Source organism: Phyllobates terribilis, unplaced genomic scaffold (assembly GCF_046119375.1).
Source record: "Phyllobates terribilis strain yellow unplaced genomic scaffold, ASM4611937v1 Scaffold_3__8_contigs__length_932513732, whole genome shotgun sequence".
Taxonomy (NCBI): Eukaryota; Metazoa; Chordata; class Amphibia; order Anura; family Dendrobatidae; genus Phyllobates; species Phyllobates terribilis.
Window position 1 is genome coordinate 417,997,347 of NW_027362763.1, and position 13,781 is coordinate 418,011,127.

Consider the following 13,781-nt stretch of genomic DNA (forward strand, 5'->3'; position numbering starts at 1 on the left):
TTTAATCTCTATTTGTGACTTGTCATGTTATTGTTAATAAAAATAAAAATATTTCACGGTAATCACTAATGTATACATACATCTTTCTCTTTTTCTCATATATAGTTCATAATTTGTATGTAAGAGTTGATCCTTTTCTATATGGGTGGTGCCCTCCACAACTAGTTTGTTACACAACCTCCTATGTGGCACAGAAGTGACATCTGGAGCATGATCAGCTGATCTGATTAAGCTGCTGATGTCACCCTGACCCGGAAGTACTGGCAATCAGGGCTTCAATTGTGCTCACGCCTAAAAAATGCGAGTACAATTGAATGCTGGAAGCCAGCGTTTTACACCTTCTCAGAACCGTCTGTCAGCTTGACAGCAGGCTCAGAGACTGGCTGAATCTCCCTCCATGTATTGCCTGAGAGACCCTTCAGACTAACACATTGTGTGGCCCAACAGCGCCCCTCTGCAGGCTGCGCCAGGGTCAAATGCCCCTCCTGCGTACACGAAATGCAGATAAATCAATCCATATTGTGTCCCTGTATTCATCTAATTATGTTATCTGCATTTTATTATGCTTGTGCGATATTGGCTGATTACTAATGATAAAAGTACATGCCAATCTGTTAAATAAATATAATTGCAAAGGGGTTAATCTATAGGCGTAGCTATAGCTGTAGTAACCATAGCAGCTGCTATAATGGCTCATCTGAATACGTCTGAATACTTTCCATACCCACTGTATATTTTTAAAGGGAATAACAATGGTGACTTTCTGCTATGCAGCAGTACTATATAGGTTTTCTAATATATGGTGGTATTATTCATACCTGTAATTATTGCAATTTATGCTGAAGTTGCAGTATCTTTGTTATTAAGTACTGGGAACCCTTTTCATTTTGCGATGAGGCCTGTGAATTCTAGTTATGCCAATGGATAACAAAGTTCAGAATTGTGCAAATGTTTATGGAAATATTTATAAAATGTTGCAAAGTAAAAATGCTTCAAAAATAGAAATGTTAATAGTTTATTTTTATCAATTAACAAAATGCAAAGTGAATGAACAAAAGATAAATCTAAATGAAACCAATATTTAATGTGACGGCACTTTGCCACAACAACACAGCATCAGTTCTTCTAGGTACACTTGCACACAGTTTTAAGAAAACTGAGAGGTTATTCCAAGTGTGGCACCCCTGAGGGTTCAGTCGCCACAGAGGTACTACAATTAGTGGTGTCTCACTCTCTGGTAAGGAAAGGGTACAGCCCGGGACCCCAACACCCGCATCCAACACTACACTGCTCCAGTCAGTCGCCACAGAGGTACTACAATTAGTGGTGTCTCACTCTCTGGTAAGGAAAGGGTACAGCCCGGGACCCCAACACCCGCATCCAACACTACACTGCTCCAGGCCGGCTGGAAGGGCAAGATGCACTGTGTTCTGCTGAGCCCTGTCCCTGGCTGGAGTGGAGGGAACCAGAGTGAGGGGGAACCAAGTAGTGGGTATGGGTGGAGGAAGGAGTTTAGGGGAGCATTTGTTAGGAGTAAAAATAGGGGATCCATCTTAGTTAGTCGGAGTGTGTAAAGTAGTGAGTCTGAGAGAGAGGTGTCTGTGTCTAGTAAGAGGAGCAGGTGCTCCGCAGGAGCTCTGCTCCAGAGTGGGCCTGGTGAATGAGGCCCAGCAGAGGAGAGAAGAGGAGGGGAGCAGAGGAGGAAGACTCCGGTAACTGAAGGGGTCCCAGGGGTACGGAAGGAGCAGGAAGCCACCTGTACGCTCTAATCTGTCAAGTGTCAGAGGGACCAGGCCGCAAGAAGGGAACCGGTCCCTGGGCTAGTCGTGTCGCTTCAAGCCTCGGCTAGGAAACCGGAGACTACTGACTTTTATGGTGCAGTTGCCATACTCGCATCCGAGTAGCCAAGAAAGGTAGCCGTGTAGGATCAGGGAACTCCAGGTGACCCTGAGGGATCCGAGGACGCCATCTTGGGACTCAGTTTGTGAGGCGCAGGGCAGGAGGGAGAGACCCAGAGCGGAAAGTCGGCTGAGGAAAGGAACATATGGAAAGGGGGTCCCGATAAGTACTCTCGAATTGCCGGATGGACTTCTGAACCCCTGCTTGGTGAACACAGCGCGACGCGGGAAGCGATAATGACGCGCCCCCTGGGCCAGTGTTGTTTGGGGGATACCCGGAGCCGGATCAGACGGGGGTTGTAGTCTCCGAGTGGCGGTGACCCGGTCCGTGCCCAGGGTGTCAAGCTCAGTGTGTGGCAGTCCTACAGATGTTACTGGATGTTCTTTAGTGTCGACTACGCCACCCGTTGATTTGCGGTCACTACGGCCGCCGCTGCAGCAGGGTCCGCTGAGGCTGGTGGTGTGTGTGCAGCTCAGGTAGTATAACCCCCAACGGGAGGGGTATAGCCTCAGGGGGTCAGTTGCAGAGGATGGTGGTTGTGGAGGTGCAGTGAGGATGGTAATGAAACTCAGAGTCGGGCTGTGCAGTTCAGGGTCTTTACTTACTGCTGTTGTTCTGGTCACTCCGGCCTTGAGTGACCACCCGAGCCGTGCTGCGTCCACCAGGTCCTGGACTCGGCCAACCCCCAGGTGATTCTGGAGCGTGGTCCTGAACTCCCTTTCTGACTTGTCCTTCTCTCTGGCCTTCCCCACCAGGGATCCACCTAAGTCCGGCTCCCTCGGGCCTCTTGTTGGTAAAACCCTTGTCTCTGGGTTCCCTGACCCTATTCACGGTTTGCCTTCCGGGTGGATTTAGTGGGTGGTCGTGGCAGATCCTGCCCATGACCTCCGGTCTCTGGCTAAGGATTAGTGCCCTCCACCAGCTTGGGATCCGGTACCCTTGTGCCAACTCTTCACCCTCTGATCTAATCTTGGGTTCTTGGAGTTCCCTCTTCTCCCCCTCTGGGTCCTTCTTTCTCCTCTCTCTCTCTGGGCCTTGGAGCTGCTCTTCTCCTCTGCTCTCTTCCTCTGACTCTGCAAAAAGACTGACCCTGATCTTAGATGGTTCCCACCTTATATACTCCCTCTATGTGTGAGCTCAGGTGACCAGCACCCAATGAGCTCCTAGCACTACCCAGACTGCTCCCCCTATCTGCCCCTACACTACTGGGATGTTCCACCCCCCCTCCCACTCCAGCCAGGGACAGACACTGTCGTACCTGCACATTTCTCTAGTGGGAGTACCATTGATCTGTCCCCCGGAAATGGGATGTATGTAGTGCATGCAGCCTACTGAGCTCAGTTCCACACTCCATCCTTACCCGGGAGTGGAATACCACACCTCTGGGTTGAGGTGTAATACCCCTGTAGCAGCCGAATCCTCAGGGTGCTACAATAACCTGTACAGTGTACCTGTGGAACCTAAAAAGAACTGTGAGTAAAATCGGACGACTGCACTCCACTGTCTCTGTCGGTTATTGCCGCTGCGCCATAATCCCTCCTACGTTACAAGTCCCTGCATCCCTTCTATCAACCCTGCCCCGGGGGCCCGCTCTGCCTGTGGGGAGCAGAAACATCCCAGCTGCCATCCCATCACCCCCCGGAGGTCTGCAGCAGCGCTGGTAACTATTACCAGAAACCACAGGTGGCGTCACGAGACAAACTGTTAACAGAAACACTAAAACCCCTTTTAAAGAGTGACCCAGAGGACGGGCCCGGGAGCCGACTGCCGTGATATCCTGCAAAGAAGGTAAAGGCCCGGGTACCGAGTTTCCCCCATATATCCCCCCTGGGCGAGTCACAAGCATCTTGGAGATCTAACCACAGATGTCCCATAGATGTAGGCTTGTGCAAATCTTTTTGTCTCTTCATGGGATCCAAAACAGACTCAATATTGAGATCAGGGCTCTGTGGTGGAAATATTATCATTTCTGGGACTCCTTGTTCTTCCTTATACTGAAGGTAGTTGTTAATGATATTTCCTGTATGTTTGAGGACATTGTCTTGCTGCAGACTAAATTTGGTGCCGATCAGACTACTCCGTGATGGTTTTTGAATGATGGATACGTATCTGCCAGTATTTCTCAACATTGAGGACACCATTAATTTTGTTCAAATTCCCAACTTGATTTTCATGAATGCAGCCGTAACTGCCACAATGCTTCATTGTTGCCTGCAGACACTCATTATTGTACCGCTCTCCAGCCCTTCGGTGAACAAACTGCTAAGTCCAGAGCACCTGCTGGTATTTTCTTTGCATCCCAGTTCCTATATTTTTGTGCACAGTTTAGTCACTTAGCTTTATTTTCATGCCGAAGCTATGGTTTTTGGCCACAATTTTTCCATGAAGACAACTTCTGGTCAGACTTCTCCAAACAGTAGTTGAGTATAGTTGGGTCTCACAGGTTACTGACAGTTATGAGCTGATGGCACTGCTGGCCTTCTTCCAATTTTGAAGGGAAATAAGCTTCATCTGCTCTTCCAAGTTTACTTGGACAACCACTGCATCTATGGTCCCCCACATTGCCCATATCTCAGTGTCCTCAATTTTTGAGAAATACAAGTAGATACTTATCCATCATGCAATAACGCTAGGGAGGTGTCTGTTTGTCTCCATTTTTATTCAACAGAAGGACAATGATCCCAAACATACAGCCAATGTCATCAATAACCATCTTCACCAAAAAGAAGAACAAGTAGTCCTGGAAGTGATATGGCCCCTATAAAGCTCTGATCAAAACATCATTGAGTCTGTTTGGGATTACATGAAGAGACAGAAGAATTAGTGCATGCCTACATATACAGAAGATCCGTGATTAGGTCTTCAAGATGTTTACAACAACCTCCATGCCGAGTTCCTTCAAAAATTGAATTCTTTTAATGCTGTTTTGAAGGAAAAGAGCGGTCACACCAAATATTGATTTAATTTAGATTTCTCTTTTGTTCTCTCACTTTGAACGTTGTTCGTTGCTACAAACTATTAACACTTCTATGTTTAAAAGTAATGTTACTGTGCAGCACTTTTCTTACACCTGCCTAAAACTTTTCCAGAGTACTGTAAATCTATGTAACAAGCAAATTTAACTTACTGCCACATATTCTAGACAGATAGCAGTAGCTGGATTATTTCTGCCTTCTATCAATGTTAGCGCAGCTAAATCTTGATTTACAACTCAGTCACATAATAAACAATAAAGGAATTTTAGAGTAGCCTCAAGCTCTACATTGCATATTTATTTAAAGTGTGATTTATAAAATTCAGTATTAAGTCAATACAAAAAATGTTACACAACAATATTTCTTAATGTTTCATCAAGAAAAATCAATCTGACTCCTTTCCTTTGTGTCTAGATAGTGACAGTCTGAACTTTCATTGCCTCTTCAGGCCAGGAGTAGGAATCCACTACAAACTGGTCATAGTCCGTGCTGTACATCTGGGAACGGACAAACGCCTCCTTATCCTCGGGCTCCGGGAAGACAGATGCTGTATTATCCTTGTAGGCATTCTCCACAATCTGGAAATACATAGGATTATAAACTTTCAAAATAACATCTATCACAACCACAAATGATCTATGACTGCTGCCATGAATTAATCAATCACATAGCGCTAGATCAAACATCCAGCAGCGTAAAGTATACTCACACATCACACAGGCTAGATTTATCAAAAGGTTTATTTGAAAATGCTCCATTCTTCTGCTGCATATGGTGATGGAGTATATTTACACATATCTACCATCGATAAAAATGGCCCGAAAAGCCACCTCTATACACCTTACTGGTGTGTACTCCTATTATTCTCAATGGTGTTATTTAAAGGGGTTGTCCACTACTTAGACAACCCCTTCTTTAATGCTATATTCCCCAGTGTAAAATTTAAATAACAGATACCTCTTAAACCAGCTCCATCTTGGACATCCAGGGGAAGTATGAGATCTGCAGCCCATTAGTGGCCGTTGATTGGTTGCAGTGCTCACGTGGCATAACAATATCGCATCGAGCTGTGGGAGACCCTGCGCCGACATCGCTGGAACAGTGCCGGTGTGAGAGGTGAGCATGTCTTAATTTTATTTTGCACTGGGGAATACAGTCTTTAAGAAGGGGTTCTCCAGATAGTGGACAACCCATTTAATTATATCCCAATTACATGCATATTGCATTTTACTGCAATTTTAATCATTGTGCTTAAGCTATTTTCACATGGTTGTATGCATTTCAACAACTCTATTAGGCCTTATTAGGCAACATGGTGGCTCAGTGGTTAGCACTGTTTCTTTGAAGCGCTGGGGTCCTGGCTTGAATTCCCACCAAGGACAACATCTGAAGGAATTTGTATGTTCTCCCTGCATTTGCGTGGGTTTCCTCTGGGTTCTCCAGTTTCCTGCCAAACTCCAAAAATATACTGATAGGGAATCTAGATTGTGAGGCTTAACGGGGCAGCAATAATAATTTCTGTAAAGTGCTGCGGAATATGATGGCGCTATATAAGTAAGCATAATAAATAATTCATACATTAATATATTGGTCAGTATTTTATCAGTATTTGTAGGCAAAAAACTCAACACAAGTGTGTCCCTGACCCTGTCCTGATTTTGGCTTACAAATACTGCTGCACTTTACTGGTGTGTAAATAAAGCCTAGTACACAGTACACATGATATGCAGACCCCATTTAGTTTAACAGTGCCAAATGTAGGACCCCATAGGTTTTTCTAGTGCTAAAAGTGCATATCTGTAAATTACTCAGGTGTCTCATGTGAAAATGCATTTGTATGTCTGTATTACACCTAAAACTCCAAACAAGCCACAAACATTGGGGCAGATTTACTGAAACTATATGAAAATTAGATATGTTGGAATTGAACTAGATGCACCAGATTTATCACAGCAGTTCATGTTGTGTAATAAATTTGATACATCTTTAGATTATCTTGTCCGATTTTACACCACCTCTGGCTTGGCACACTTTTGGCGCTATTCAGCACATCTTAAGCCAAGCCCCCTTTCTTGGTAAGCCGGTAAGCCACTTCTTTCTTGTCACTTAAAGAGTACCTATCACCAGACGTGCTCAAACTTCCGGGTTGTGCGATCCTGGCGTGCAGATCCCACAACTGTAAGCTTCCCCTCTTTCAGTTAATGAGTGACATCTGGCTCTTTGCACTAACCCAGCAGTGTTACATACTTTACTAAGCAGCCACTGATTGATGTCACCATTCAGTGCCTCCACCGTTTTTGGGGAGCATTAGGTTTATTTATGAGCACTTTTGTTAATAGTTGAGATAAAGAAATATCACCAGTCTGGAGTTGCCCACTCTTTTATTAATCAAAAATGGCAGCATCAGACTGCTGATAAATACTCTTAAATACTCTTTAAGGCAAAAAAAAGAGTGTAAAACCTAATTGATATGGTGCACGGCACCACTAAAGCATTTTGTCTTTTAAAATTAAAGAATTTAACAAAATAATTCAACAAATATCTCTAGGGCTGTCACAGTGTAGAGGGATCAGCTTTATTCTCATTTGCACATGGAAGCATGAGAAGCAATGGGATGAAACTGAAAAAACTTTTTGACAGTTAGGGTGATCAATGAGTGGAACAGGCTGCCATGAGAGGTGGTGAGGTCTCCTTCAATGGAAGTCTTCAAAACAGAGGCTGGACAGACATCTGTCTGAGATGGTTTAGTGGATCCTGCATTGAGCAGGGAGTTGGACACAATGATCTTGGAGATCCCTTCCAACTCTAGAATTCTATGAATTCAGTGATCATATCAACATAAAAAAAAACCTTGTGGGTACCAATGTTTTAACTAAATGCTTAGCTAAAAATGACTACCCTGCACCATTACAGTCGCTTACCTTAACAGCTATCTTCACCGAGACTTCTTGTATTGTCTGTAGAGGTGGGTAGAGACGTCCTTCTTCTAAATGTTTATCAGAGACTTCTTTAGCTATGACCTTTGTGCAAAAAGATAACATGAAACCGTTACATTATAGATCCTTCCATTTCTCCATAGACTTGCATTAGATATTCAGAATCTGCACATGATGTATTATTAGCATTGGTTTCATTATCTACTTCTAGAAATAACTATTACAACTTACAAAGTCGCTATATTTGTTCACTATTATTTAGTCAAGCAATTAAAACAGAGTAATATGACCTGCAGGCTAGTTCTACAAAACTCCTGACAAAGAAGCGAAAAGTACGTTGATGTGGTTGTGCAGCCTGCCCTACATTTTATATATTTCGTGGTTAATATTACCAAAGGTGATTTGTAGTTTATGTACCTTATTAATTCTGATTTTTGGGCTGTATTGGTGAATTAAAGATTAATAGTCCCATGACCTATGTCACATTAAAGGGAACCCGTCATGGGGATTTTCTACTTCAATGTAATGGAGATGAGTGGTGCGGGAACGAGCAGCAGTTGGTGTCAAGTTAGAGGCGGCCGGTCACAAGAGGCAGGCTCAGGCAGGAATAGGGAGGGCAGGAGAACTGCAAGTGCTTTGGGGTGAGAGTTTGCACTTGCAGCTCTCCTGCCCTTCCTCATTTGCACATGATTTCAATGCTGGATTTCTCAGAGACTTCAAATGGATTTGTACAATCAAGATATGGATTTTATCAGCATGATAGTGCCTGAACATACATGTTATTAGCTTAAGGTTTAAATAAAATCCTCACTACATGTTGTGTTTAAATATTTATGCTCTCTTTAGTGTTTACTGGTTGTGCTCTAAAAGGAACAGAAAGAAGAAAAAAAAAAACAAGTAGAAAAATAAAACACCGGAGTAGAATTCAGACTGTCACTTTTGGTATCATGAAGAAACCAGCAGTACTGGTGAAGCTTACTATAAGAAATCCATATTAAGGATTCACCGTGGGATTTTAGCCTGCCATTCCTATGGAGCATAAAAAATCTTCCATGCTGAAAAGTTTTCTGTTGCGCTTTCTACATGTATTCTAGACTTTGGATATAGAAATGATCCCAGACATTTGTTGTCACGGAATTACTGTTGTGGAACATTTTTAGGCCATGTGTCATTCTATGTGGTCTTATTTCAAGTAATAGAAAAAGTAGACTTAGTGCCCGTAGCTACACCCTTGTATGGCATAGTGTTTCCGGGCTAATAAGTAGATAACTTTTAATACTAGAGGTTAGGACAGTCCTGAGTAGGGTCACTTTGACGTGTGGGATGGCTTTTATGTTTTTTGATCAAAATTATGTTGCTAACTAAGCACCATATGTTATTTTCATGCTCTATTGCTATTTATTTACTGCAGGGTATTTTCTTATTATGCTTTTATCTTGGGTTTTCTAAGTAAATAACTTATTGCAAATCCATTTTTGTTATATGTTATACTTTGGAAATTAAATTGGTTTGAAACATTCTGGGAAAGGAAAAAAACAAATGACGTAGAAGGTAACGTACTGGTACTTGGAGATATAGTACTGCTATAGAAAAGCATGTTATTAGAAAAACGATACTATTTAGGAAATGTGATTATTACATAATATTGTATTGCTGATTAAATAGCCCATATTCAACATGATGTGGGGTAAATGGCACACATGATCAAGCTTTTCACACATAATAAAGCAGCACTCTCAGTATTATTTTCTATGAGTATCAATGTGACAGCGTCTTTATTCTTCCTCTAATAGAAATTATTAGTTGTAAATGAAGATGTTATCATGTATCCAGTAAGACGTTATGCGCAATCATGCTTTCCCACCTCTTCAGCTCCCTGCCATTATAGTACCAGTCCATTTACTGTCAGCAAGAAAGCATTGATTCAGGTGTTCATTTTCCATAGCCAAATAAAACAGAGCGTAACTTTGATTTGCGCTGATAAATGTAAGGTATTTCAAGCTGTAATACCTACTAATTGCAGACAATTTGACCGTGATGACAAGCGGTGTTGCCTGTTTCTATGAGCTTTATCAAGCAGAACAAAAAGAAATGTCAAGTATTTTACGAACTAATGAAATAGTTTTGGCAAAGCGGTCTGGATGCCCAACTAGCTTCATAGATAATCCCATTAAAAATGTCTTCTGGAGAAAACTATGCTGTAGGGAAGCCAAGATGTGCACGTGCTGACTATCATTAGCTGGAAGCACAAAGCACTAAGAAAATGAAATTCAAAGACACCATAAAATCTTGAATGGGCTCCTAGATGTGTTGACAGATTCTTTTCCTTATTAAAATGTAATTATTAAAACTGGAAGAAATGTTGGAGATTGAACATTAGTTCAGTAGAAAGGTACATAATGCCCATTACTGATTTTTCCTGGAAACTTACATCACTGCTCATTCTATTAGATTAACGAGACTCCTTCGAGTTTGATCCATGCAAAGACAACATTCCCAAACTTTTCTCCATATCCTGAGCCATTGTTTTTGTCAGGGCAAGTCATGAGCTGCTTAACTAATGGTATAAACCAAATCACTGTCACATCCTTCTATGGTCATTTGTGGCAGGCCGCTATGGTGGTATAATTAATAGAAAGAGCCATTGTCCAGAATAATGTCATCAGATGACCTGCAAACATTTAAACAGTCCAACACTCAGCTGAGTGCAGGTCTTTACACCAGACTGTAAACCAAGCATGCACGACAACATGACATTCCTGTCTGGCAGTGGAGTGTCGGAAGCACTATAGTAATAAATAAGGCTTATTTTTCACTCTCAATAGGGTGTATTGGTAATGCCTTGGGTCAATTTCCCTAGAGTCTCATAATTTTCTGTATTCATAAAGGACCAGTCAGAATGTAACTAACCCTAACTGATGGCATAAGTGCAAAGCCCCTTTAATGCTTATTACGTTCATACCTTGCTTGATGTTTTAATCGTAAGTGCAGTGGGGCGGGCACTGCCCCTCCACTTCTCCTGTGCACTCCCCCACAGGCCTCCACTCTTCTCTCAGTGAACTGTCTCCCCTGTGTAGGCACCATCACTGCCCAAGTTTGTTTCATCAGAAGTAGTAGCACCATAACATCATCAGAAGCTTACTGCGCATGCTCGCCACTTCTCATGAGATTAACCCATAGCACCTACAAAGAGCCTCAGCAGAGAAAGACAGCTCACTGAGGGGGGAGTGACCTGTCAATCAAAGACTGGAGACTAGTGGAGGATGGTGAAACGTAAGAAAGTACCGCAGAGCTGGAAGTGCAGTGCCCACCACGCAGCACTAGCAATGAAAACTTCAAGGATTGATTTTTCAAAAATGCCCTAATGAAATACTACAAGCAAGGAATTAATGTAATGAGCATTAAAGCGGCTTTACACTCATGACTTAAGTTAGGAGTAATAATAATAATAATAATTTTTATTTATATAGTGCCAACATATTCCGCAGCACTTTATAATTAAGGAGTCAAATATCCTGCTCACAGGACCTATTTAGTTGGGTTGTACACAATTAGAAAAACACATAATTGCTTCTTTCAGAAATTACACTTCAACTGTATGTACTTTTCATTGAAAAAATTGTTTATGTCAGCATTCCAAGAGCTATATATTTTTTTCCATTCAATGTAGAGTTGCTATGGACTTGTTGTTTTGTGGATCGAAACCTTTTTGCATAAAATCATTTTGAAGTAGAAGTAAACTAAAAGTTAACTTTTATTATTTTTTTGATAGGGGAATGGAAAAAAAAACATTCAACTTGCTTTAATATTTTTAAAAGGAATCTGTCAGAAGAATCCACCCACCTGAGCCATCCATATAGGCATGCAGGTCATAGAAAGCTGAATAAAATGATACCTTGATATCTTCCATCCGATGTCTTATTCCACAGAAATCCACATTTTTTAATGCAGTACAGTAAAGGTAACACAGTACAGCAGAGGTGACACAGTACAGCAAAGGTAGCACAGTACCGCAGAGGTGACACAGTACCGCAGAGGTAACACAGTAAAGCAAATGTCACAGTACAGCAATGGTAACACAGTATCGCAGAGGAGACACAGTACCACAGAGGTAGCACAATACCATAGAAGGGACACAGTACAGCAAAGGTAACAATACAGCAAAGGTAGCACAGTACAGCCAAGGTAACAGTATAGCAGAGGTAGCACAGTACCGCAGAGGTGACACAGTACAACAAAAGTAACAGTACAGCAGAGGTAACACAGGACCGCAGAGGTGACACAGTACCGCAAAGGTGACACAGTACAGCGCAGGTGAACTTTGTCTCATTACAAACATTAGCACTATGAGAGGACTGCAGCTGCAAATGTTTTGTAATGAGACAAAGTTTACTTCTGTTGTACTGTGTTAGCTCTGTTATACTGTGCTGTACTATGTTAGTTCTGATCTCACTGCAGAGCTGAGTGCGATTATGAGAGCAGACTGTCAGTCATTAAATATCTCACACTGATATTGCCCCCTTTAAGTTATTATAAGCTCTGGAGGCAGATTCTCATGTAGATCAGTGTCCAGCCTATAGATCATAACAGCTCATTTACATATACGTAAAACGTGGATTTCTGTGGAATAAGACATTGGATCGCAGATATGAAGGTATCACTTTATTTAACTTCCTTTGACCTACATGCACATACAGTGGGGAAAAAGTGTATTTAGTCAGCCACCAATTGTGCAAGTTCTCCCATTTAAAAGATGAGAGAGGCCTGTAATTGACATCATAGGTAGACCTCAACTATGAGATACAAAATGAGGAAACAAATCCTGAAAATCACATTGTCTGATTTGGAAAGAATTTTTTTCAAATTTTGGTGGAAAATAAGTATTTGATCAATTACAAAAGTTCATCTCAATACTTTGTTATATATCCTTTGTTGGCAATGACAGAGGTCAAACGTTTTCTGTAAGTCTTCACAAGGTTGGCACACACTATTGCTGGTATGTTGACCCATTCCTCCATGCAGATCTCCTCTAGAGCAGTGATGTTTTGGGGCTGTCGCTGGGCAACATGGACTTTCAACTCCCTCCAAAGGTTTTCTATAGGGTTTAGATCTGGAGACTGGCTAGGCCACTCCAGGACCTTGAAATGCTGTGTATGAAGCCACTCCTTCGTTGCCCTGGCGGTGTGCTTGGGATCACTGTCATGCTGAAAGACCCAACCACGTTTCATCTTCAATGCCCTTGCTGATGGAAGGAGGTTTGCACTCAAAATCTCATGATACATGGCCCCATTCATTCTTTCATGTACATGGATCAGTCATCCTGGTCCCTTGGCAGATAAACAGTCCCAAAGCATGATGTTGCCACCCCCATGCTTCAAGGTAGGTATGGTGTTCTTTGGATGCAAATCAGCATTCTTTCTCCTCCAAACATGATGAGTTGTGTTTCTACCAAACAGTTCTACTTTGGTTTCATCTAACCATATGACATTCTCCCAATACTCTTCTAGGGGGACATGTCTGGCACTGCAGGATCTGAGTCCCTGGCGACGTAGTGTGTTACTGATGGTAGCCTGTGTAACGTTGGTAAGAGCTCTCTGCAGGTCATTCACTAGGTCCCCCCGTGTGATTCTGGGATTTTTGCTCACCATTCTTGAGATCATTTTGACCCCACGGGGTGAGATCTTGTGTGGAGTCCCAGATCAAGGGAGATCATCAGTGGTCTTGTATGTCTTCCATTTTCTAATTATTGCTCTCACAGTTGATTCCTTCACACAAAGCTGCTTGCCTAATGCAGATTCAGTGTTCCCAGCCTGGTGCAGGGCTACAATTTTGTTTCTGATGTCCCTCGACAGCTCTTTGATCTTCACCATAGTGGAGTTTGGAGTGTGACTGTTTGAGGTTGCGGAAAGGTGTCTTTTATACTGAGAACAAGTTCATACAGGTGCCAGTACTACAGGTAATGAGTGGAGGA

At 42.4% G+C, this 13,781-nt stretch overlaps 1 protein-coding gene across 1 annotated transcript in view; it reads right to left on the reverse strand.

Annotated features, from left to right (window-relative positions):
* Positions 1-5,150: 5,150 nt before the first annotated feature.
* The window catches only part of ME1 (malic enzyme 1), a 400,967-nt gene continuing 392,336 nt past the window's right edge, over positions 5,151-13,781 (reverse strand). The window contains exons 13-14 of the mRNA XM_073675637.1: positions 7,796-7,894; positions 5,151-5,452 (exon numbers count right to left, since the gene is read on the reverse strand). Of these exons, the coding sequence (XP_073531738.1) occupies positions 5,285-5,452; positions 7,796-7,894 (267 nt within the window). The 3' untranslated portion in view covers positions 5,151-5,284. The remainder of the gene's footprint in view (positions 5,453-7,795; positions 7,895-13,781) is intronic.